Raw genomic sequence first — 23,304 nt, forward strand, 5'->3', positions numbered from 1 at the left:
TGTCTTATGCAAAGGTTCTAAACAGGTAAGCGAATGCACCAGGGTCTGTCTCCAAAGCTGAGGAGGTGGCCCAGCCCAGCTCCTCTTCCCCAGATGGGGAACATCTCTTTGGAGGCCCAGGGGTGCTCTGGGCAGGAGCTTCATGGGTGGTATCTCCAAAATTCATCTGTTCTCAGACACACGCCACCTTCCTTCAACCCTTTCTTCCCCCTAGGGACATTTTAGTATTCCAAAAAAACGTACGGTGGGAAATATGATGCTGAGTTCAACTGTTTTGGTGGGAAACGTGATGCTGAGTTCAATTGTTTTGGTGGGAAACAAGGAAGAAACTAATGTTTAGGGAGACCAGCTCTGGTCTGGCCACTGTGCAGCTTGCCCCATCACCTGATTTTTGCACTTTTCAGACACTAATGTCTTCAATCCTCCCAACCACACTCTAAAGTGGATATTATCATTTCCACTTTACAGATAAGAGAACACTGAGGCTCAGAGAGAGGAACTCATTTGCCCAGGATTAGGCAGACAACCAGTCTTAGAGCCATAGCTTAAGCCAAAATCTCCTGATCCCTGTCCTAGGGTCCCTGTCAACATCCCCCTGGGAGAGCTGCAGGTACAATGGTTAGGAACTTGGACTTTGGAGCTTCCCTGCCAAGTTCTAATCCCAGCTATGCTGGATAGTAGCTATGTGACCTTGAGCAGGTTACTTAACTTCTCTGTGCCCCAATTTCCTCACCTATGAGATGGCAGTAATAATAGTACCTTAGTACCTACCTCATAGAGTTGCTGGAGGAGCTAACTGAGTTAATATTTGTAAGGTGATTTAAAGTTTCAGACACGTGTGTGCGCTACATATTTTGTTAAATAAAATAAAATCAAGCCAGTCCACGGCTATATCCCAAGTGGGCCAGCAGCCCCCTGGCTGCCCTGTCTAGTGCCCACTACTGCCCAAAATCAATGCCCATCCTCACCTGGTCGTCCAGGGGGAGCTCGCAGAAAGCCGGGATGTACTTGGCCCACTCAACGAGAACCAGCAGCTGCTCCTTCATGGACTCACACACGTCTGCGATGCTGGCGATCTTCTTCGCCCGAATGTCGCCGTTGATCCCAGAGACAGGGGAGGTGATCTTCGAGAAATATAGGGAAGAAAATGCTGGAGATGTCCGGGCCCTCCTTCACTCTCTGTCCTCTGCACAGAGCCCCCTCCCTGGAATCAGATGCGGGGAGGGGGCTGGATAGTGGGTGCCCTCCAGCTCTGAAGGAAGCTCAGGGGAAAAACGGAGGGAGGGAGGAGGCAGGGATGAGGGAGAAGGGCTCCCTCTGGGTCTTCACCTGTTACCTGCCCCCTGCCTCCTCCTCTACCAGCTTTAGAGCCCCAAGGAGTCTGTCGGCCTTAGAAGAGAAGCAGGGCAAAAAACCATCATCCTTTTCTGACAATGAGGCAACCATGGCTCAGAGAGGTGCTGTGACTTGCCCAAGGTCACTCAGCAAGGGATGGGCTGGACCCCACTTTGCCACCTCTGTCCACTGAGCCACTGTTCTGTTCTCTCGGGGCTGAGCTGATTGCAGGCCCTCAGTGAAGGCGAAGACTCTGCTTGGCTTGTGGGATGCAGGCAGTAGGATGAATTAGAAAGTACCCCAGGGCACCAGGTTCAATTTCTGCCCTTGCTGCTAACTGGGCCATGTGACACTGGACTCAGTGTCCCTTCTGTAATATCTGAGGCCCCTCCCATCAGCTGCTCCAGGGCTGGCTGGGGAGAAGGGAGGTGGAGGAGGTGAGCTCCTCTGTAGTGTGGGGGATCCCTGGGTGGGTGGCAGGATCACCCGGGTACCTGTCGGGACAGGACCTCCGCCTGCAGGAGCGCGTTGATGGAGGGCAGGCTGCTGTCCTCATAGCTTGACCTTCGAGTGCTGATCCGGTCCCGCTCATTTTGGACGGCTGTGAGGAGGCACAGAGTAGTGAGGAGGGAGGGCAGGGATGGAGTGAGGGGGTGGGGGTGTCTGTGACTGATGAGGAGTGGGAGCAGGAGGTGGGGGGCGTCCAGAGAACAGGCCCACATCAGCATGTAAAATGAGGGGAGATGGCCTCTAACTCAGCTGGTGGAAGAACTTTCCACATATCAGAACTGCCCCCATCACAATGGAGAGGCCATAGGAGTGATCCACCCATCACCAGGGGCATGCAAGACAGTGAAGACTCGGCTATGGGCTTAAAATGGGTCTTGAGCATTGAGGAGGGGATCTGACTAGATTAAAGATGTTCAAGCTCTGGTCTACAAAAGGGTCCCTTTCTTTCCAAATGAAAGTGAGTAAAGCAAGCAAAACAAATCACTCTGGGTGACACGGAGACGGCCTGGGGATTCCTGAACAAGGGAATCTGGGGGCTCCAACTGCCTTGATGGTTTTGTCCATCAGCAGGAGCTGCATGTACTCCAGACTAACCTCAGCGTCAGCAAGGCCAGGCGCTGTCTCCCTCCCTCCGACTGCTGCTCTGCTCCAGGCACTGAGGGATCTGGAGCCTCCGCCCACTGGGGCCCCAGGCTCCACTGCCCAACCCTTTCTGGGTCAGTCCTGGCCTGAGACAGAAGATGATCCTTCCACCATCCGGACAGTGGATGGGATAGCCCTTGGAGTCCAAGAGGCCTCACTGTGGAATGAGGCTTGGCTGATTCGGAAAGGAGGGAGGATGAAGCTGCACGAGACCTGGCTTCCTGTCTGGAACCTGCCACTCTGTGTGCTGGTGGCAATCGCAGTCTCTCTCTGGGGCTGTTTCCCTACCCATAGGCATTTTCCTGCCAGCCGGCTCCCTGCACTCTTTCTTGTCTCAGGGACTGGCATCAAGCCTGGCCACCTTCCTTGGCTTCCCCTCACACCCCAGTGCTGTCGTGATCCTGACAAACAGACCCGCTGCTCCCTCCCTGCTCCCAGGCCCGCTGTCTCTCCTAGGTTAGACCAGCCTCCTCCTGGGCTCTGCTTCTGCCTTGCGCCTGCAGTCCGTGTTCCTCTCAGAGACAGAGGGATCCGTTCAAGTCATGTCCACTGCTGCTCAAAACCAGTGCCCTCCAACCTCACAAGTCCCCAAAGCCCTTCCTCTCCTCTCAGATCGCACCTTTTACCGGCTTCCCCCTACCCACTCTGTCGGCGAAAACCCGCCTCCCCACCTGGATGCATCCGCACACTTGTAGGCTGCTGTGGTCACTGCCTGGGGTTCCTTGTCCCGCACAGTGCAGCAGCATCTTCATTTCACTCCTGCCTCTGCACAAATATCGCCTTTCAGACACCCTCTCCAGCCACCCTGTCTAACACAGCATGACCCCCACCCTGGCCCTGCCCCACATGCTGTATTTTTCTTCAAGGCACTTACTGTAGAATTATTTGTTACTTCCTTTACTATCTGTCTCTCTCTGAGAAGGAAAGCTTCAGAAGGCCAAAACTCCATTCCTCTAGTTCACTCCTGTAGTCCCAGCCACCAGAACAGAGCCTGGTTCACAGTAGGTACTCAATAAATATTTGTGCAGTGAGAGAAAGAAGGCATTGGAAGAGACAAGCTCTAATTCTTTTTCTTTTTTTTTCGAGATGGGGTCTCATGCTGTTGCCCAGGCTGGAGTGCAGTGGCGCAATCATAGCTCACTGCAGCCTCAACCTCCTGGGCTCAAGCGATCCTCCTGCCTCAGCCTCCCGAATAGCTGGGATTATAGGCATGTGCCACCATGCCTGGCTGATTTTTTTTTTTTTTTTTTTTTTTTTTTTTTTGAGAGACGGGGTCTCATTAAGTTGCCCAGGCTGATCTCGAAAACCTGGCTTTAAGTGATCCACTCAGCCTCACAAAATACTGGCATTACAGGTGCGAGGCACCACACCTGGTCATAAACTCTAATTCTTATAAGAACCCTATTTCTCCAGGGAACATTGACACCCCAGCTATTCAACTTTCTCTTGATGTTGACACATTGTTAAAATCAGAGAATAAAAGTCAAATCCTTTGCACTGAGGCGGGGAGTCAGTGGATAGAACAGAAGTCCGGAGGCAAGCAACCTCCTCTCAGACCCACCACGTGGACGGGGCCAGCTCAGAGCATGGCTTCCCTGCCCGGGCCGTCCGCCCCACCCGCCCACACCCCTCCCACGGCAGCCTCCTGCCAGCACCCGCACCCACCCACCAGGGCGCCGAGTGGCCGGCGGGCGGAATGAAAGGGCTGCTGTCAGCAGCTGCGGATAGGGCTCCTCAAGGTTAGGCGGGCGTTATCAGTGCCCGGCGCGAGCTCAGTCACGGAATGATGTTTTCCAAATGTTTGCTCAGTATTAGCAGGGTCGGGGACCTAATGTAACTTCTATTGAATATTAACTGACCCGGGCAGAGGCAGAGAGGTGATGAGCCTGTCTTCTCAGAGAACTCCTGGGTAGGGGGCTGTGGGGAGCAGGGCAGGGGCTTCCGAGGAAGGTCCCATCAGATGGCCCCTGGCCCATCACCTACGCTCACCTCCTGCAATCCTGGGTCCGCTTTCTGGGCTGGGTTTTTGATGCCAGGAGCCAGATATTTGTCCTGGGCCTGACAGCTGAGGCCCAGGCAGGTGTCTGTCTCCCTGGCTTTGGGTTACAGGAAAGAATTCTTGGCCTGCTGTTGGCCCATTGACCCCCAGGGTTCTCCCTGGATTCTTTGTCCCTCCAGGGAGCCCCTTCCAGCCACGGTGGACTATACTGTGGCAGAGACTTATAGGCCCATGAGACCTGAGGCCCCTCTCTGTGGTCGAGAGAAAGTTTCAGCCATCTAGATCAAGAAATGTGCCTCCCAAACTGATCACTGCAAGTTTCACTCCAGGGAGCTTGGTGTCTGCTCAGCTCTGGGGAGCCTGAGTTCTAGACCTGACTCCACCCCTGACCCATCACATCACCTCTCTAGCCTCAGTGTCCTCTTCCATAAAGTGGGGAGCAGGTAGATTTGATGACCTCTTATAGACTCAGCTGGTCTCGAAATCCTACCTCTCCAGCTCACACTTTCTGGTTCTCAGGGACTATTTTAGGGTTTCAGTCTTCAAATTCTCCTAAGGTCATCCAGAAAAAGAAATAAAAGCTTGTCCCAACTCTCCTGGCCAGTGAGACTTCCTCTGAGACCTTCTTTTGGCTTTGGGAGCTTCCCAGCAGGCTGAGGAGGGGTAGTGGGGCCTAGAAGACAGGCACAGCTAGGAATACCCTCATTTCCTATGGCTTGACCCCAGTGGCAACTGAACACTTTGTCACTCTGGCCCGTTCTCAAAACAACCAAGTGACTGCATGTGTCATGATCTTCCAGGTAACCCAGGCATGTAAACAAGCACTAGCATCAACTAATCCACGCTCACTTGCCATCAGCCAACTCTCTTATCCTCCAGGTAGCATGTCCGTTTTCCTGGGCCAGGAAGCAAGCAGCTATTTTCAAGGCTGAGCTAAGGCTAAATGGTCTGGGGCTCTCATCCCCCTTCCAGGAGCCTAGTAAGGGGTTTGCTGGCTTTGCAGCAGCTCAAGAGAGGGCCAGGGGCTGGGCGCAGTGGCTCACGTCTGTAATCCCAGCACTTTGGGAGGCTGAGGCGGATCACCTGAGGTCAGGGCTTCGAGACCAGCCTGGCCAATATGGTGAAACCCCATCTCTACTAAAAATACGAAATTAGCCAGGTGTGGTGGCACACGCCTGTAATCCCAGCTACTTGGGAGGCTGAGGCAGGAGAATCACTCGAACCCAGGAGGTGGAGATTGCAGTGAGCCGAGATCATGCCATTGCACTCTAGCCTGGGCAACAAGAGAGAAATTCCATCTAAAAAAAAAAAAAAAAAGAGGGGACCAGGGAACAAACACACCCATCCTAGTGGGCAGTGTGACTTGTGCAGGTAGGTCAGGGAGTGAGGAGTGAGACTCATAGGGCTGAAGGGTTCATTATCCAATGTCCTCATTTTATAGATGGGAAAACTAGAGCCCAGAAGACAGAGAAATGTCCCTAAATTACACAAGAGAAAATGACTCTGGATGTCTAATAAAACACATTTATAACAACTGACCACACGCAGGACCAGGCCACATGCAGTGGAGGTGGGTAGCCTTCCACTCAGGAGGGCTGCCAACCCCTCTCCCATCTGCCTGTCACAGACCTGAACTTTCACTGTGAGAGAGCCGTTCTCTCAAACACAGTGCCCTCTGGATGACACCTATGAGCAATCAGAGTGCCTAAAATCTTAGGCTTTTGGGATAATGGAATCACTGACTAATACAATCACAGAAATGTTGGAACCTTAGACTGTAGTTCTCAATCTTTTTCTTGCCTCCAACTGTTCGCACGTGCATCAGGTTCCCATTCATAACCTTTCTCAGTCCACAAAATGGAAGTTGAAGTGGATGAGACAGGCTCAACTCCATTGAAAACTGGGTTTGGGAGAGGAGGGAGGGAGTATTTGCAGCTTGAAAAAGCCCCTCTTGCCCTTGGAGAACCACTGATGTCTGGATGTTAGAATTGCAGCGTTCAGAGCAGGCCTTGGGGACCACCCACTCCTGCATCCGAATCAGCGAGCCCAGATTTTCCAAGACAGCTCATGAGCTCAGACTAAGGTCCCATAAGGATGAGACATAGAAGATATTTCCAAGGGAGGGGGCAGAGAAAACAGGGGGCCAGGAGCAGATACAGGGGAAAGAGCGTCTACCAAAGCCTCCCCTCCCCTCCTTCTCAGTGGGCCCCAGAGCAAGCTGGGGTGTGCTGGGGTGATGGGGGTCAGGGGTGTCTCTACTAAACTAGCAGGAGTAGACCAGGGTTTGGCTGTTACGGCACAACTGTGGGCTCGAAGGGAAAGTCTGGGACTAGTCGCAGAGCTGGGAAAGGTTGAGTTTAGAGGAGCAGGAAATGAAGAGATTCGAAAATGAGCTAAAGTTACTTTTTTATTTTTTGAGAGAGAGTCTCGCTGTCTTGCCCAGTCTGGAGTGCAGTGGCATGATCTCGGCTCACTGCAACCGCCTCCTCCTGGGTTCAAATGATTCTCCTGCCTCAGCCTCCCGAGTAGCTGGGACTACAGGCACGCACCACCAAGCCCAGCTAATTTTTTTGTATTTTTAGTAGAGACGGGGTTTTACCATGTTGGTCAGGATGGTCTCAAACTCTTGACCTCAAATGATTTGCCCGCCTCGGCCTCCCAAAGTGCTGGGATTACTGGCGTGAGCCACTGCGCCTGGCCTCAAGTTACTTTAAAGCAGTTAAAAGATTTTTGCTTCCCTTGCTTGGGCTAAAAACAATTTTAAATGTCCCTGGTATCTGGAGAGCATAAAATAATAGACAGTGCTGAAGTGTGGTCCAAACAGCAGAAGCTCTGGGACCTCAGATCTTCCAAGGATCAGTTGTGGGGCCCTAGGCAAGTTGCTTAACCATTGTGGGCCTCATTTCCTCCATCCACAAAAAAGGAGGAATTGTAATCGGTTCAATGGGCTGGGCTCATTTCATTTTCACGACATTTTCCCATATAGGGTTGTCATGAAAATGAAACGAACCCAACCCATTGAAGTGTGGAAAAAGCCCAGCCCAGTGACTGATCCCTGCTGGTAGCAGGAGGCCTGGCAAGACCTTAATAAATGTGCTCTGGTCTTCTCCTCCTTTGTCCAGCATGGGTCTGGGGTCTTGTTCCCATTTTCTAGAATGTGAAGACTTTGGAGATCACCTGATACCCATGAACGAATACTAAGGGAACTGGGGCATTTGTCCCTGGGACTGGAATCTCAGGCATCGGGCTCCTCTGGCTGTCCCCTTTGTAAAGTTGGGGTAGTGAGAACTCAGATGTTTGCAATGTCATTCTCTATGCTTGTCCTAATGTTCGAAATATTATATTAAACACACACACACACACAGACACACGCACACACACACAACGTGGCTGCTTTGTGGTGGCGCAGACAGGCAGGCAGGGGTGGTGGTTGCTGGGAGCCTGAGGAGCCAAGAGTGGGAGCTTATCTCTCTGAATCTTTCTCAAGACCAAGCCCAGCCGCTCCCTATGGTCAGATTTCCAGGCCCTCCCTCTTCTCAGCCATTAGCCAGTCACCCTGGGGCCTGCCACTGAGTCATAAAGTGTGGCTACAGTTGTAAATGACTGTCGGGGAGCTGTGGGTGCAGGTGGGGCAGTGGTGGTGGGGCAGGGAGGGCCGAGGCTCACCTTCCTTCTTCATGCCAGCCCGGAAGCATTTCTTGAGCCTGCAGTAGCGGCACTGGTTCCTCTTGTCTTTGTCCACCACGCACTGCCGGCTAAATCTGGGGAGGGCTTTGGATGGTTGGATGGAGAAGACACAACTTCCTCCTCTTAGGACAGAACTAGGGCCCTGGCTATCCAGTTGACCCCCCAACCTCAGTGCTCTCATCTCTTCATCCCAGGACTTCTCTCTTGAACCCACCAGGAGCTGGAGAAGTGCTATGAACTCTCGAAGAGCCCAGTCCTGTCCTGCTAAACATGGGGAAACTGAGGCTCAGAGAGGCAACATGAGGTCCTGGGTCACTCTGCTGGTTGGTGTTAGAGCTGAGTTGGGAACCTCGACCTCTCGAATACCAGAGCCCTGCTATTTCCACCACATCCTATGAAAGCTCAGAACCCATAGCAGGCTCCTGGTTATGGCTCAGAGTTAATACTTGGTTCACATAAGCCTCTCTCTGGAGAGGGATAGGAAGTAGAGGCAGTGCCACACTGCAGTGATGGGTGGGGCTGTGAGTGTTAACCCTGGCTCTGCCAGTGATTCAAGCAGGTTGACCTTGGGCAAATGCCTACCCCTCCAAGCCACAGCTTCCTCCTCTATAAAATGGGAATAACAACAGTAACCATCTCACAGGGGAGTTGACAGGTGAAATGAAGTCATGCACCAATGGGGCACAGTCTTTGTACATGACAAGTGCTCACAATTGACCGCTGCTATGATTTTATTGTTGTCGTTACCCAGAACAGGAGATGCTTTTGAAAGAGGGCTCTCCAAGGCCTTGGGAAGACTTTGGGGTTGGTGGAAGCCCTTGGGGTAGGTGGAATGGCCTGGGGTCAATCTCCTATTTGTCCCAAAAAAAGCACCAGACTGGAAGACGGGCTCATCTACTGAGGCTTCAGAAGAGGCCTCATGGAATGGGAAAAAGAACAATGGGCTCAAGGGGATGGTTAAATACACGCAAAGACTTAGTATGGTGCCTGGCATATGATAAGAGCTCAAAAAACAGCAGCCAGTAGCTTGATGATCAGTAAATGTGGTTCCTAGAATAGATGCTCTTCTTGGATTCACAAAGCCTACAAAACCAGAAGAGCCTTGAAGGCCCTGAAGGGCAGCTGTCTCTGGGACCCACTCACTCAGGGAGAAGACAGACCTTGGGGCCATGAGCCCAAGTGTGCCCATTTCCCAGCTGAAGAAATTGAGGCTCCTCACCTGCAGGAGTACATGTGGTTCTTCCGCACGCTCCTCCGGAAGAAGCCCTTGCAGCCGTCACAGCTCGAGGCGCCGTAGTGTTTGCCTGTGGCCCGGTCCCCGCAGATGGCACACAGGGCGCTGACACCCAGGCTGTTGGGCGCGTTGAGGTTGGTGCCTTCTGAAGGGGACGTGTCTGTGCCAGGAGAGAAGGGAGTGAGGCTTCAGGAAGAACAGAAAGTCAGACATCTAAGGGAGCCTTGCAGGGATCTCTCCAGGGCTTCGGCCTCAGCCAGATCTGGGGGTTGTTCCCATCCATCACCTCCCCACTCAGTGACCTCCTGACTTTTTGGAGCTTCAGTTTCACATCTGTAAACTGGGGCTGGTTGTGACTTCACAGAGTTGTTTCTGAGGGTCTGCGTCTCCCTGTGGTGGAGGCCACGAGCCCCAGCTTTCTCTAGGAAGGCATGAAAACCTGGCCACCTTCTGGGGTGGGAGTCTGCCTCCTAACTGGGGAAGGGGCTGCGGAAGGGAGAAACATTCCCTGCATTCTCCCCAGAACCAGGTCCTGTCCCTCAGTTCTTACCAAGGGACCAGGGCTGGGTGGATCTCAGCTTGCGTGCCCAGGGGGCCTGCAAATTCTCTGAGGAACGAGAAAGACTTGGGTTGAGAACAGTCACACTCATGTGGCCTCCTAGGAGGGTCTGGACACATCTCCCATCCCTCCCATCCCACAGGCAAAAGCTACTGCATCTACACAAATGTGAGGGGGGCCGTAGAGGCAGGTGGAAAGAGGACCTTGGGCTTGGTGCCAGGAGTCCTGGGCACTAGTGCTGATGCTGCCACTAACTCGCCTGTAAACTTGGGCAACTTCCTTTTCCTTGCTTCAATTTCTTCTGGGCCTCACTTTCTCTAACCATAAAAGGGAGCAGTTTGGTCTGATTGTTTCCAAATTCAAAAACATAGCAGCAGCTGAACCCCCTTTTTTTCTCAGCAAATCTTTCAGCAAAGATAGACCCCTTTGAAGAAGATGACAAATGCAATGGGTCAGCCCCGGGGTAAATGCAAGCGTGTGTGCCACACAGTCCACACACACGCACACATGCCACACACAAGCATGCACACACGCACCACACAGTCCCCACACACACGCACACACACCACAGTCCACACACACCACACAGTCCACACACAAGCACACACACACGCACCACACAGTCCACACACACGCACACACCACACACAAGCACACACTCACCACACACACCAGTCTACACACACCACACAGTCCACACACACGCACACACACCACACATAAACACACACACAATTCACACACATGCACACATACACATTGACAAACACACACATATACACACGTGTGTACACATACACACAGTACACACACGAACATACAGAGTTCACACATAAGCACACACACTCCACACACATGTACACACAGTCCACACACATTGCACACACTTGCACACAGTCCACACACATGCACACAAACACATCAACACACACATATACAGATGTGTGCACACATACAGTCCACTCATATACATACACATACACACAGTCCACACACACATGCTCACATGCACAAACATACACACACACACATGCATATTCATAGAAATCCTGAATCCGACCTCGGATTCCTCAGGGGCATCCAGTTAAGACCCGGAGAGGGCCATGCATTGTAGGTAACAGCACAGCCTCTGAAGTCCTTCTGCCCAGGGTTCAATCCCAGCTTGCCGACTTTTTAGCCGTGTGACATTGGTTGTGTTCGTTTACTTCTCCATGCTTTTGTTTCCTCACTTGTAAAATGGGGAACGTGATATTCCCCTAGGTTTGTTATGGGGATTTGGTGAATTCTCATATGTGTATGTGAAGTGCTTGGCACATAGTGAGCACTATATCAGTGTTCATGAAATAAAAACTTTGCTGCATAGGAAAACTCTCGGAGCAGAGGACTTCCAGGCTCCTTGCACAAGCAGACACTGCCGCATCTCATTTCTGCCACCGCAGACTCCCAGGTGTCCCCAGAAGTGTGGCCCCCTCCACTTGGTGAATTATTCCCGGAGATGGGGATAATTGTTAAGCCACGTGGGTGCCCTTTCTCCCTCGGTCTCTCCTCCTCCAACCCCCGGGGAGAGCTGACCCCACAGTTCCTGGCCATTCAGCAGGAGGCTGGGGAAGTAGCTCCCACCTCTGGGGCAGGATGAGCTGGGGGCTGTCAGCTCCATCATCTCCCCTCTGCGGTCAGCTGAGCACCTCCATTCCGCAGGTGAGGACACTGAGGCTTAGAGGGGACAAGTGGCTTCCTGGTGTCATCGCACTGCTTGCTGTGAAGCAGAGCCATAGGTTTATGGTCCAGGCTTGCTAGGCTACTGCAGCCAGTGCTGCACGTGTTGAGGTGTCTGCTGGGGCCTCTAATGAACAAGGAGCCCCCAGGGCTGCTGCTCCATTGGGTGGGGAGTGGTGGGGGGGAATATCCTTGGAGCCTTTGAGCCACCAGCCCAGGATGTTCTCAACACACTTCAGAGGACAACTTCATATAACCCCAACGCAGACCCCTTCCGACTCCAGTGAGGAATGTGGGGACCCTGCTTACAGATGCTCAGAGCCCTTGAGATGACCCATGTTGGGGCCAGGCCCTTTACCAGGGATAAGCACCCAGGCACCTTATCTTATTTATCCTCTGGCCAGCCCTGGGAAGCAGACACTATCATTTATTCCCATTTTATAGATGAGGAAACTGAGGCTCAGAGAGGAAATTGCCTTGCCACATTCACACAGGTTGGAAGGATCTATGCCGGATTCGAGCCCAGATCTTTCTGGTTCCAGAGCTGGAGATGGTCTTGCCTTTGGGACTTCCAGTTCAGGGGCTTGGCCTCTGCCTCAGGAGCACACAGTTCCTGGGCTTGGAAAAAGTGATGGGGGCAGGGAGCAGCCCAGGGCGGGGCCGTGGTCCTCGTGGGGCCACACAACACTCCACCTAGTGCAGCAGCAACTTGTTTGCTATCTCTGGTGTGTTTTTGCCTTGTGCTCCTCGCGTGGTCCTCAGACAGACCTAAAAGCCAGCCAGCCAGCAGGCCTGGGGGAATGAAGCCCGTTTTGTAGAAGACACAGAAGCCAGGAGAGGGGAGGTGACATGCCCAAGGTCACACAGTGACTGGACAGCAGGGGCAGGCAAGCACCTGCTGAGCTGACAACAGGCAGTGCCCAGCAGCTGCCTCCTTGCTCTAGCTGAGCTGACCACAAGATTCCAGACCTCAGCTGGAGCTGCAGCCTGATACTGGCTGAGTGACTCCAAGACACAGAAGGAAGCAGGGTGGCAGGCTGACCTCAGCCAGCTGCCTGCCCCCTCTCCTCTGAGGCTGGCCTGGGACCGATGGGGCTCTTCCCTCCAGGAGGGGTTTCCAGGCCTCCTCTTTCCCCCTACCTCCCTGTGGAGAACTGTCCGCCCCTCCAGATATGCTCCAGTGATGTCGGAGGGGATGCCTCCATCTGGAGAGACACACCGGCAACAGAATCTGCTCAGAGACAAACGGACATGTTGCTGATGTGGATCTCACTTGGAGAGTGGCAACAACAGAGTCCTGCACTTGGGTCTGTGCAATCGTGCACACCAGAGACCGCTGACCCCCGCCCGCAGTACAGGGGACTGCATATATACACAGCAGGTACAAATATGGGCACACGACAAAACGCCCATACAGGATAAAGATGCAGGAAGAACAGGGCACTCCAACAGGTCCACATGCACAAACACATGTGCTCTATGACCCGCACACACAGCACACATGTACAAACATCCACAGACACACGTACACACACATAGTCACTTACATACATAAGCAAGATCAACACGGGCACCTCCTAAGACACAAATACAGACCCACTTAATGAATACAAAGGAAAATAGACCCAGAACTCACACACAGAGACAAATGAACATCCATATGCAAATGGGTTCCTAAAGGCATCACCCCACCCATACAACCTACATGGAAACTCACGATCACATATGAACGCACACACCACACACACAGTGCTGAGTTGGCTTCATAGTTAGCAAAACTTCCCTGAGAGCTCCATTTTCCCTAAGTGCCAATTTCCCTGGGAAAGTCCCAAAGACACCGAGAAATGCAGTTATGTCTCCAACCACCATCTCCAGGGATACAGCATCCCTTGCCGTCTCTGAACCTAGGCCCAAGGGGTTCACGAAGGGGCCGTGCTGGGCTGAATCGCTGGAGCTGGGCACCAAGGGGGAGCTCACCATCATGTCACTATGCCAAGTGCCAAGCAGAGCCACTGTGAGGCAGTGAGGACTGGAAGGGCCTGGGAGGAATAGCCGGGATCGACTTTGGCTGGAAATCGGCCCTTGCAGGCCTCCCTTCACCCGGAATGCCTGTGATCACTGTACCTGGGCACATGGGCTTCATTGGCAACACCTGTGCTGGCCTGTAGGACCAACCTACCATTTTCTATCATTCTCCTCCCACCCCAAAGTTGAGTGCCAAAGATCTGCTCCTGGACCCAGGCACGCCTGCCCCCACTGGCACACCTGGGCACACCTGCCCCCACCTACCATTGCCCATCGTCAACACCTGCACATTCTCAAATTCCAGGGTGGTGTAGGCTGGGTCCAGTGCAGCACTGTAGTCAGCCATGTCCATGTCGACGAGGGTTTTGGAGAGTCGCATTCTCCCTGCCTCCACGCTGCGGCCACCTGCCCTGCCCTGGGCGCCCACCCCGAAGGCCCCCGCCCTCCTCCCTCCCACTGCCTCCTCCCAGTGCCCTCTCTGCCTTCCTTTCAAACCGTCCTCTGGGAAGATCTGCTGGGAGTCTTGGCCTAGCCTCTGTGAAGGGGTGGAGGCTCTGCCGGGGAGGGGTGGGGGTTAATGGTTAATCGGTCCCCCGCCAGTGGATAGGCTGGGCGGGGCTGCAGGGATTTGGCTGTTTGTTGGTTTCTGGCTGACACCCGGGGTGCTAATTACAACTGCTGGGGCCCTAACTCACCGATGTTCAGTTATCAATTGTACAAGGCAAGAATCATGACTCACGGGCACTCATTTGACCCTTGACTCACCCACCCCTCCAAGCCATTGTCACCCCAAGTCAGGCATTCTAACTGATACTATCAGGCACTGACAGCCTACCTCTGAGATCCCCTAATTCAATAACTTCCCAAATCATTGACTTCTACCATCAATGCTTTTGCAGAGATAAGGCTGCCCCATGGCCCACAATTTAGAAACCTAAATCTCAGGCCCCAGATGCCAATCTTCTGGATCCTTGTTCTGGGAGCTCCCTTCCAGTTCCCCCGCAGTTTCCTGGTTCCCCTGGGAGCAGAATGGACTGGAAGTTTGGGAGGGCCAGATTCACCTCCAATTCCCCGCCACTGCTCGCTATGATCCCACCTGACCCTCACCAGTTCCCACAGCTCCCAGTGTTTCTGGCTCCCAGTGTTTCTGGCCCAGGCTGGCTCCATCTCGGATTTTCCCATCACATTCTCCTGTTTCCCTTACCCCCACCCCCTCCCAGAGCAGGCAGAGACCTGGATTTACATTCAGGCGCCTACCATCTACTAACTGGGACCTTGGGTAAATGATTCTCCTCTCTGAGCCTCAGTTTCCTTCCCTGTAAAATGTACAATCAACCTCAAAATGTGGTTTGAGAAGGAAATGAGATGGCATAAATCAAGCACCAAGTGGGGCCTGGTAGACATCCATCCTCTTCCTCCTTCCTCTCCCTGTTTTGTATCCCCCTTTCCATCCCCCTGTTTCTCTCCACCCATCTCCTACCTTCAGAGTGGGCTTTGTGGGGGTATTGCCAGTGCAGTCACAAGCAGCCCAACCCTTAGAAAGTTCTGGTGCCCGGTTCAGTGCTCTGTTGTGTTTGTTTTAAAATTCATCATGACTTTTGAACAAGGGATTGTGCATTTTTGTTTTGGACGGGGCCCTGAAAATTACACAGCTGGTCCTGGCTGTCTGAAGCTCATGGTATCTGTTCTTCTGACTCCCTCCAGCCCTCCTTGCCTTCTGTGCAGACATTTTCAAGGGCTGCCAATCAATCTGGGGAAGTAAAGTCTTGATGTAGAAGGCAGAGAGTGAGGGCAGAGGAAGGAAAGCCTGAGACTTGGGAGACCTGGGAGCCTGTCCGCCGCTGGCTGGAAGGGCAGGTTGGAGGGACTCGGTGACACCTGTGAGCAAGAGTGGGCGAATTAGTGGGAGCACCAATTAATGAGTGAGTGTGTGGGGGAAATGATGAGTGGGTGAATTAGGAGTGAGTGAATTAGAGACAGGGTAAATTAATGAGTGAGTTGAGTGAATGCATGAATTGAGTGAGTGAATGTACGAATGAGAGGGTAAATTACTGAGTAAGTGAGCAAATGGGTGGGTGAATTAATGAGTGAATGGGTGAGTGAATTAATGAGTGAGTGAATGAGTGAACGTGTGGGCGAATTAATGAGTGAGCAAATTGGGAGTCAGGGCATGTGTGTTTGAGTGGTATGAGGAGGCATCTCCATGTTCTTCCCACTGCTAGAAGCCCTTTCTCTGCCCTGCTTAGCTTTATTCTGCCCACTTGATCTGACCTCTGAAGCTGAGATGAATGGGGAGTGCTATTGCCTGCAGAGAAAGGGGAGAGGGAGCAACTGTTGTGGAGGACAAGAGAGCCTAGATTTGGTGTCAGGAGACCTGGGTTTAGGAACTAGCTCAGTCACTATTCCAATAACTTTATTTACATCGTCTCTTCTCAGGGCTTCAGTTTCTCCCTCTGTAAAATGGAAAGATGATCCTGGCTCAGTTTTCTGTTGGCCAGGAGAAGACTCTGAGGGAGGGAGCAAGAGGCAGCCCCCTGCAACCCACACTTTGAGATTTGATAAGGGGCTGAAACAGACCAAATACCGGTGGGTTTCTCCCATGCCTACTCCAGGAATATCTGATCTGGCTCCACCAGCCTTGGGGGCAGTGCAGAGGTGGGCAGAAACGGAAGATCTCACTAAGGGGCAAACACAGAAGAGACGTGGAGGGCAGCTACAGGAGGAGCCCTCAGGGGTCAAGCCCAGGCCTTTGCCACCTGCCTGGCACCTATGGCAGGCCACAGGCACAGCTACTCCCTACACAACCCAGCAATACATGGCCTCTTCCACTTTGAGGCACAGTTCCACATTGCTTAAAGGGGAATGTGATCAATGTCATGTCAGAATTTCATTGGCAACAAAAATAACAATACATTTTTCTATAGATGACATATTAGATTCAATTAAATAAGGTCTATGATCAACCAAGATCAACCACACCATGCCACAGCCATGACCCGTTATATCCAAGAGCTACTAGGTGGACAGCCTTCAAATGAAGAGCTATTAGATACACGAACCACGACATACCTGACTTACCAAATGCAAAATCTGCATGACTGCCTAGGAGGCACGTTCTAGATTCACATTCCACCACATTATAACCTACTCCATAAGTAAATCTATCCACTCATCACTGTAAATTGCATAATCTATTACATACATGATTCATTCCACCCTTAGCCAACGCCAAACAATATCTTCTAGATACACATTCCTCATATAAATGACGCACCACCAATAAGATCTGCTGGCTCTGTGACCTCAGGCAAGCTATTATTTCTTTTGTTCTTGTTGTTCATTGTTACTACATAGTTTATTTAAACCAAGCTATGATAATACAGCTGCCCAGAATCTTTGTGGATTACAGATGCAAAGTAACCGATGTGTCCTTGCACCTATAGTTCAGTAATAGACAGACAAGTCAGTTACCTTTACCAAGTACAGAGAACTGAATACACATAACATCGTACATCCATCTTTTTGCTTTGTATTTCCATTTTAAACATATGTATGTTACAACTTTACGTTTTAAATATGACTCCATGTATTTTGTGACAATGGCTAGGAACGCAATGATCCCATGCCCCTGAAATAAGCACACTTTGGTCTGCAATGCAGAATGTTTCCACTGGGGTACCAAACAAACCCTTAACACATAACAGACAAAAAATCCTTAAAAATCAGATTTAATATAATGTTCTTCATGTTAGATAAGGAGAAAGAATGGGAAGTGGAAAAGGAAGACATTGGGGCGCTTTAAATGTACAGTGTCTTGAGATCTTGAAAGTTTCAGGCTGGGCACAGTGGCTCACACCTGTAATCCTAGCATCTTGGGAGGCCGAGGCAGGCGGATCACCTGAGGTCAGGAGTTCAAGACCAGCCTGGCCAACATGGAGAAACCCTGTCTCTACTAAAAATACAAAAATCAAAAATTAGCCAGGCATGGTGGCATGCCCCTGCAGTCCAGGCTACTTGGGAGGCTGAGGCAGGAGAATCGCTTGAACCCGGGAGGTGGAAGCTGCAGTGAGCCAAGATTGTGCCACTGCACCTGGGTGACAGAGCAAGACTCTGTTTAAAAAAAAAAAAAAGAATGTTTTATTCAAGGGATGAAGAGACGTTGGTTCATGGGTACAAAAATAAGTGAGATAGAAGGAATAAGATCTAGTTCTTATAGCACAGTAGGGCAATTATAGTTAACAATCATTTATTGTATATTTCAAAATAGCTGGAAGAGAAGATCTGAAATGTACCCAACAGAAAGAAATGATAAATGTTTGAGGTGATGGACATCCTAAATACTTTGCATTGTATGCATGTATCAAAATACATGTGCTCCATACATATGTACAATTATTATGTATCAATTATAAAAAGTTTCATTCCCTTTCTCCAAGGGAATTTTTTTTAACTAATGGAAAAAAGCAACTTCATAACACCCTCCAATGAGGAAGAACATTATCCTGACAATGCTTAGGTGCTTTCATATGAGCACATAATAAATACAGGAAGTCACAGAGCAAACGTCACAGTATTGGTTTGGTTTTTATTTCTATGCTTATAAAAAATATTAAGCTTCTTTCTGTGGACTGAGTGGGTGTTAACTTGTGGGTGTTGGTCTCTGGTGCCTGTATACCAGTGACTATTTATATTCCAAGCCCAGGGCCAGCTGTCTGTACAAGACAAGTTTTTATTTCGAAGCCTTGGTTACTCCTTCTGTACAATGGGTCTAACTTGTCGTTTGTCGTGAAGATTAAATGAGGGAGTAGATAAGGTTCTTAGCCTCCCTTCCCCCTGACCTCTCCTCAGGGGAATAAACCACAGACCTTGTGGTCAGATAGATCTGGGTTAAAATCCAGGCAGTGCCAATGTACCAAACTCTGTGACCTCAACATCTACCTTTCTCAACCTTAGTTTCAGCATCAGAAAAATTGGGTTAATACCTTCTTTGTAGGGATGGTTCAAGCATTAAATGACCAGGTGTAGGCACACAGTACAACAGTAGCAATTACTGTCATTGGTCATTGACTCCAGGACACACTGGCCACATAATCAGTCGGAATCAGGACCCCTGCTCAGGACAGCTCCAGATACCGCACGCCCAGCCATGAACAGGCACTGGCCTCAATGCCATCAATTTAGCAGCCGTTCTTTACCTCTGCACACCTGCTGTCAGGCCCCAGCTCAAGAGGCAGCAGATTCCAGGGGACAGCAGAGGACCTCAGAGCCCACCGAGAGACCCAGTTGAGACAGGAAGGGATTGCCCTGGGCAGCCTGCAGTCGGGGAGGCATGTATAGGGAGCTTGTGCCTCTGCTGTGGACGGTGGTAAGGCAGCTGCCACTACAAACCACATTGTTTTTCTTTTACATTATAATAAGGTCTAATGTTTACAGAGAAATTTTGTGCTAGCCCTGGTACTAAAAACCTTCTAGTCTTCTCATATTATCTGCCTATTGAGATAGGGGCTATTGTCATCCCCATTTTAGAGATGACAAAATTGAGGCTCAGAGAGATGAAGTGACTTGCCCGAAGCCACACAGCTCGTAAGGGAGGGGCTGTCGTTTGAACCCGAGTCTGCCTCCAGAGCTTGAGGGCTTCACCCCTCTATGCACTGCCTGGATCATGACTCCCAGAATCCCAGAAAGGACTTCAGAATTCTAAGGCACTGGAGCTGGTGGTTTCACTGCCTCCGTCTTGCAGGGGAACTCAAGGACCTGAGAAGTAAAGCACCTTATCCCGGGGCATAGGCAGGTTCAGGGACATCCTCCACACGCCTGGCCACCCCAGGGCTGCCCGGCATCTTCGCTTCCCCTTGGTGCTCACCACACCATTATCTCCTATCTTCTCTTCCCCACCCACCACTCCAGGAGCGGTGCAGAGAAAACTGGGACTTATCAAGACAAAGAACAAAAGTCGTGGAGGAAAGAAGCCAAGAGCCATCTCTACTCTGGGGTAGGGCCCTTCAGTTTTGCCCCTTTGAAATTTCAAATTCCAGTTTGTGGACAAAGTCCTAACTATCTCACAATATAGGTCCCCAACCACTGACCAAACTCCAGTCCAGGCAGCCACCAGCTGGCCTGGTCTTGCTGCTTCCTTTAGCGGCTTCCAAGGTCCAGGGACAGGGGGTCCGGGCCACCAAGAGGCTGTGCCAGGCCGTCCCTGCAGCCACAGCCACCCCACTGGACCCCTGCCTTCCACCTGAGAGGACAGCCCTCTTCTTGGAGCTGGGATCTGACGCTTGCTGATACCAACAGCAGATACCAGGTAGGTCCCCTCCCTTTCTCTTCCTTGGGCTCCTAAAATGCCACTCATACTACCCTCTGCACTCGGCACAGGCCACTGTGGCTTAATCAAATCAGGCACCCACAAAGCTTCAAGACTGGAAAAGATGCCTTGGCTAACCCACCCATTTAGTGGACGGAAACACTGAGGCCGTCAGGGGAGTGGCAGCTGGCCACAGACTGAACCATAGACTTGGGGCCCAGACCTGGGGCCCCTCATGGAGTCTCAGAGGGCGAAAGGGACTTGCTCAAGGCCACGCAGCGGTGGTGGGGGAGCTTTGTCTTAACAATGAGCACTTTCTACTTCATCACAGACCATGAGTGGCATTGTGTTTGTTCACCCAATGATGGGTGGCCACTGGCTCGTCACAGGAGTATTTCCGAGAGGAAGATGAGGGAGCTTGGGGCTGAAGGCCAGTGGGTTTGGAAGGAAGCAACATTCATGTGGTTAACTGATAACTGGGCCCCATCCCTGGGCCTCCTTCCTCCCTCCCTGTCCTCAGCCTGATTAAGACCAACTTACCCAGCTGCTAATCATTGCTGAGCCTGTTGATTTTGCCTTAAAAAATTAACTGGGCATGAGTTTGCGGTTTTCCTCACCCCTAACCCTGAAAAGGCCTGGGTGGGCAGGAGGCCTCGAGGGTTATGCAAGAGGCTGCTGGCCTCCCAACGCATAGCCCACGGCCACCTCGGCTGCTCTCCAAAGAGGAGGCTTTGCTCAAGAGTCAACAGTCTGCTTGTTCCCCCTGTGCTGGGTCCTAAGCAAATTTGCTCTGTTACCAAAGAGAGATAAAGGCAGCTGGGGGAGAGCTTTCCAAACAGGGATGGGAAGCGGCAGCTTTGAGCTTGGGGTTCTAGAACTCTGCAGTGTCAGAGCCAGGAGAATCTTCAGGAGGATGTGGGCTGAGGCTTTTCAGGCTGGGTTCCGAGACGCCCAGGAGCCAAGGGTATGCATCCACAGGCCCAGCTTCAACCGGCGACTCCCTTTTACATGTAATCTTAATATTTTATTTGAGGGTTGGAAAACCACTGATCCAGCCCCATCCCCTCACTGCACAGATGGGGAGATGGAGATCAGAGGGGGAAGTGACTTGTCCAAGGACAGAAGATCACCTCGGGTATTCAGGGGCTCCAGCCAGCATGGGAATGAATGGTGGGCTCTCTGTGGACCCAAGCAATGTCTTGAAGGACATTGATGAACAAGACGGCTCTGCAAATGCCTCGCCATGCCGTTCTCCCCCTCCTCCCAGGGCTGGCTGGAAGCAGAGAGATGCCTGAGAGCCATTGGAAGACCCAAGTCAGGGGAATGCACCTGGCTGTGTGTCCCATGGGCCCTGTGAGGATGTGACCAGCAGCCATGCACTGCAAACCAGAGTCTACGTTATAATCCATCTCAGCCACGTCGTGTCTCTGGAGGCATCTGCACTTTGGAAGGCTGAAATGGGAGGATTACTTGAGCCCAAGCGTTTGAGACCAGCCTGGGCAACATAGTGAGACCCTGTGTCTATTTTTTAAAAATATTTTTTAAAATTAAAGACAGATACCCAGTCCCTATCACGAAAAAGATGCAGAGCCCTGCCCTGACTCTCTCCACCTCTCCCAGCCTCAGTTTCTTCACCTGTAAATTGGGAATGATAATACCTAACTTCCAGGGTTGTCATGAAAATGAAATGGAGCAAAATATACACATTGATCATCATGGCCACTGGATATGCAGCTGTTTTAGGAGCTTTGCATGTGTTACTTCCTGGATCCTCCCAGCCACTGTGGGAGGTAGGCAATGTTTTCACCATCATTTTGCACACCAGAGGCACAGGCAGGTTGAGCCATATACCCATGCTCACACAGCTGATGAGAAACAAGAAGTAGAATTGGAACTTGGGCAGTCTGTCTCTAGAGTCCGTGCCTCTAACTCCAGGGCTACCCTTCCCTTCCAGGGATGCCAGTGAGAGATGGCCAGGAGAACGGCAGAGAGCAGGGCACTGTGGGAGATGCTGACTGTAAGGCTCCGGAGGTAGGGCAGAGAGTATGGTCTGGAGAATGATCAGGAAGGAAGCCAGGAGGACTTGGATCTGTGTGGGTGGGGCCTCTCTGCGGCTGCCTCTTGCCAGGTGGCTTATGACATCTGGGCTGAGGGTGTTGTTCTCCTCCTGTTTATGTTCATCCCTCCTGTTTATATTCCTGAATTTATCTGCAGGGGTGACCTTGGGAATTAGATGTGGCCTTCCCGGCCCTTGTGGGGCCTGAAGGCTGATGGGAGCCCCTGCCTGACCCAGACTCTGGTTTGGGGAGTGAGGGCTGAGCCCACATCCCAGAAGCCACCCTTGGTCTCCCCATACTCTTGTTCTGAGGGGCCCCAGGGATTTGCCAGGTCACTAAGGTGAAGTGTTTGGAAGTCCTGAGGCTCAGGCCAGAGTTACTGCTCTGTACAGTTGTGCAGGTTGCTCACTGCACAAAGGTTCTCCAGCCAAGAAGGCAAGTAGGGATGGAAATCCAGCCCTTATTCCACTTGCCAAGTGAAGCGCCCATGGAGCTCTGCCTGCCCAGAGTGGGGTGCTTTTTTCTTATTTGCCCTAGGGCATCATGTGAGCTGCTGGGTGCCCTGCCAGCTCTGGTTCCAGCCACTGTGTGTCCTTGGGCAAGGTCATTTCCCTCCCTGGCCTTGGTTTCCCATTGGAGAAGAGGCCGAACACGGTGGCTTACACTTGTAATCCTAGCACTTTGGGAGGCTGAGATGGGAGGATTACTTGAGCCCAGGAGTTTGAGACCAGCCTGGGCAACATAGTGAGACCCTGTGTCTATTTTTTAAAAAGACTTTTTAAAATTAAAGACAGATGCCCAGTCCCTATCACAGACCAATGATCGAATCTTGGGGTAGGGGTGGGGAGGTGCCAGGCATCTATATTTTTGTGCAGCCAATATTGAGACCCATTGTAGGGGGGCTTCAAATTTGAAGCTGGAAGGCCTTCGATGGCACCCTAGTTCTATCACTTACTGCAACTTACTAGTCAAAACCTCAGTGAGGTTCAGTTTTCCCATCTGTAAAGTGGGAATGATGATCATTTCCTCACAAAATCAAAACGCCAATTAAATGAGATAATGTTCAGACAGTGCTTGGCACCGTGTTCCCCAGGTAGGGAGCTCCTGATTCTTGCTACCAAGACTATTATTGTTGTTATTGGCAATTTGACGTTGACAAAATAAAGGGCCTTTCTAGGTCAAGGATTCGGTGACTTGAAGACAGGCCTCCTCTGTGTCCTTTGAGTCAGTTTCTAG

General features: G+C 51.5%; 1 protein-coding gene across 7 annotated transcripts in view; it reads right to left on the bottom strand.

The window, feature by feature from the left end:
• The window catches only part of HNF4A (hepatocyte nuclear factor 4 alpha), a 77,125-nt gene that overhangs the window by 18,848 nt on the left and 34,973 nt on the right, over positions 1 to 23,304 (bottom strand). For 2 of the 7 annotated variants that reach the window (XM_055266384.2, XM_055266382.2), the window contains exons 1-5: positions 13,972 to 14,220; positions 9,393 to 9,567; positions 8,153 to 8,247; positions 1,830 to 1,936; positions 969 to 1,124 (exon numbers count right to left, since the gene is read on the bottom strand). In XM_055266384.2, coding sequence (XP_055122359.1) covers positions 969 to 1,124; positions 1,830 to 1,936; positions 8,153 to 8,247; positions 9,393 to 9,567; positions 13,972 to 14,086 — 648 coding nt within the window. In that variant the 5' untranslated portion in view covers positions 14,087 to 14,220. Of the gene's footprint in view, positions 1 to 968; positions 1,125 to 1,829; positions 1,937 to 8,152; positions 8,248 to 9,392; positions 9,568 to 12,822; positions 12,914 to 13,659; positions 13,722 to 13,957; positions 14,221 to 23,304 lie in introns of those variants that run through there. The other 5 variants (XM_055266386.2, XM_055266385.2, XM_055266380.2 and 2 more) reach the window with 4 other exon arrangements.

The sequence above is a fragment of the Symphalangus syndactylus genome, chromosome 24 (assembly GCF_028878055.3).
Source record: "Symphalangus syndactylus isolate Jambi chromosome 24, NHGRI_mSymSyn1-v2.1_pri, whole genome shotgun sequence".
Lineage (NCBI taxonomy): Eukaryota > Metazoa > Chordata > Mammalia > Primates > Hylobatidae > Symphalangus > Symphalangus syndactylus.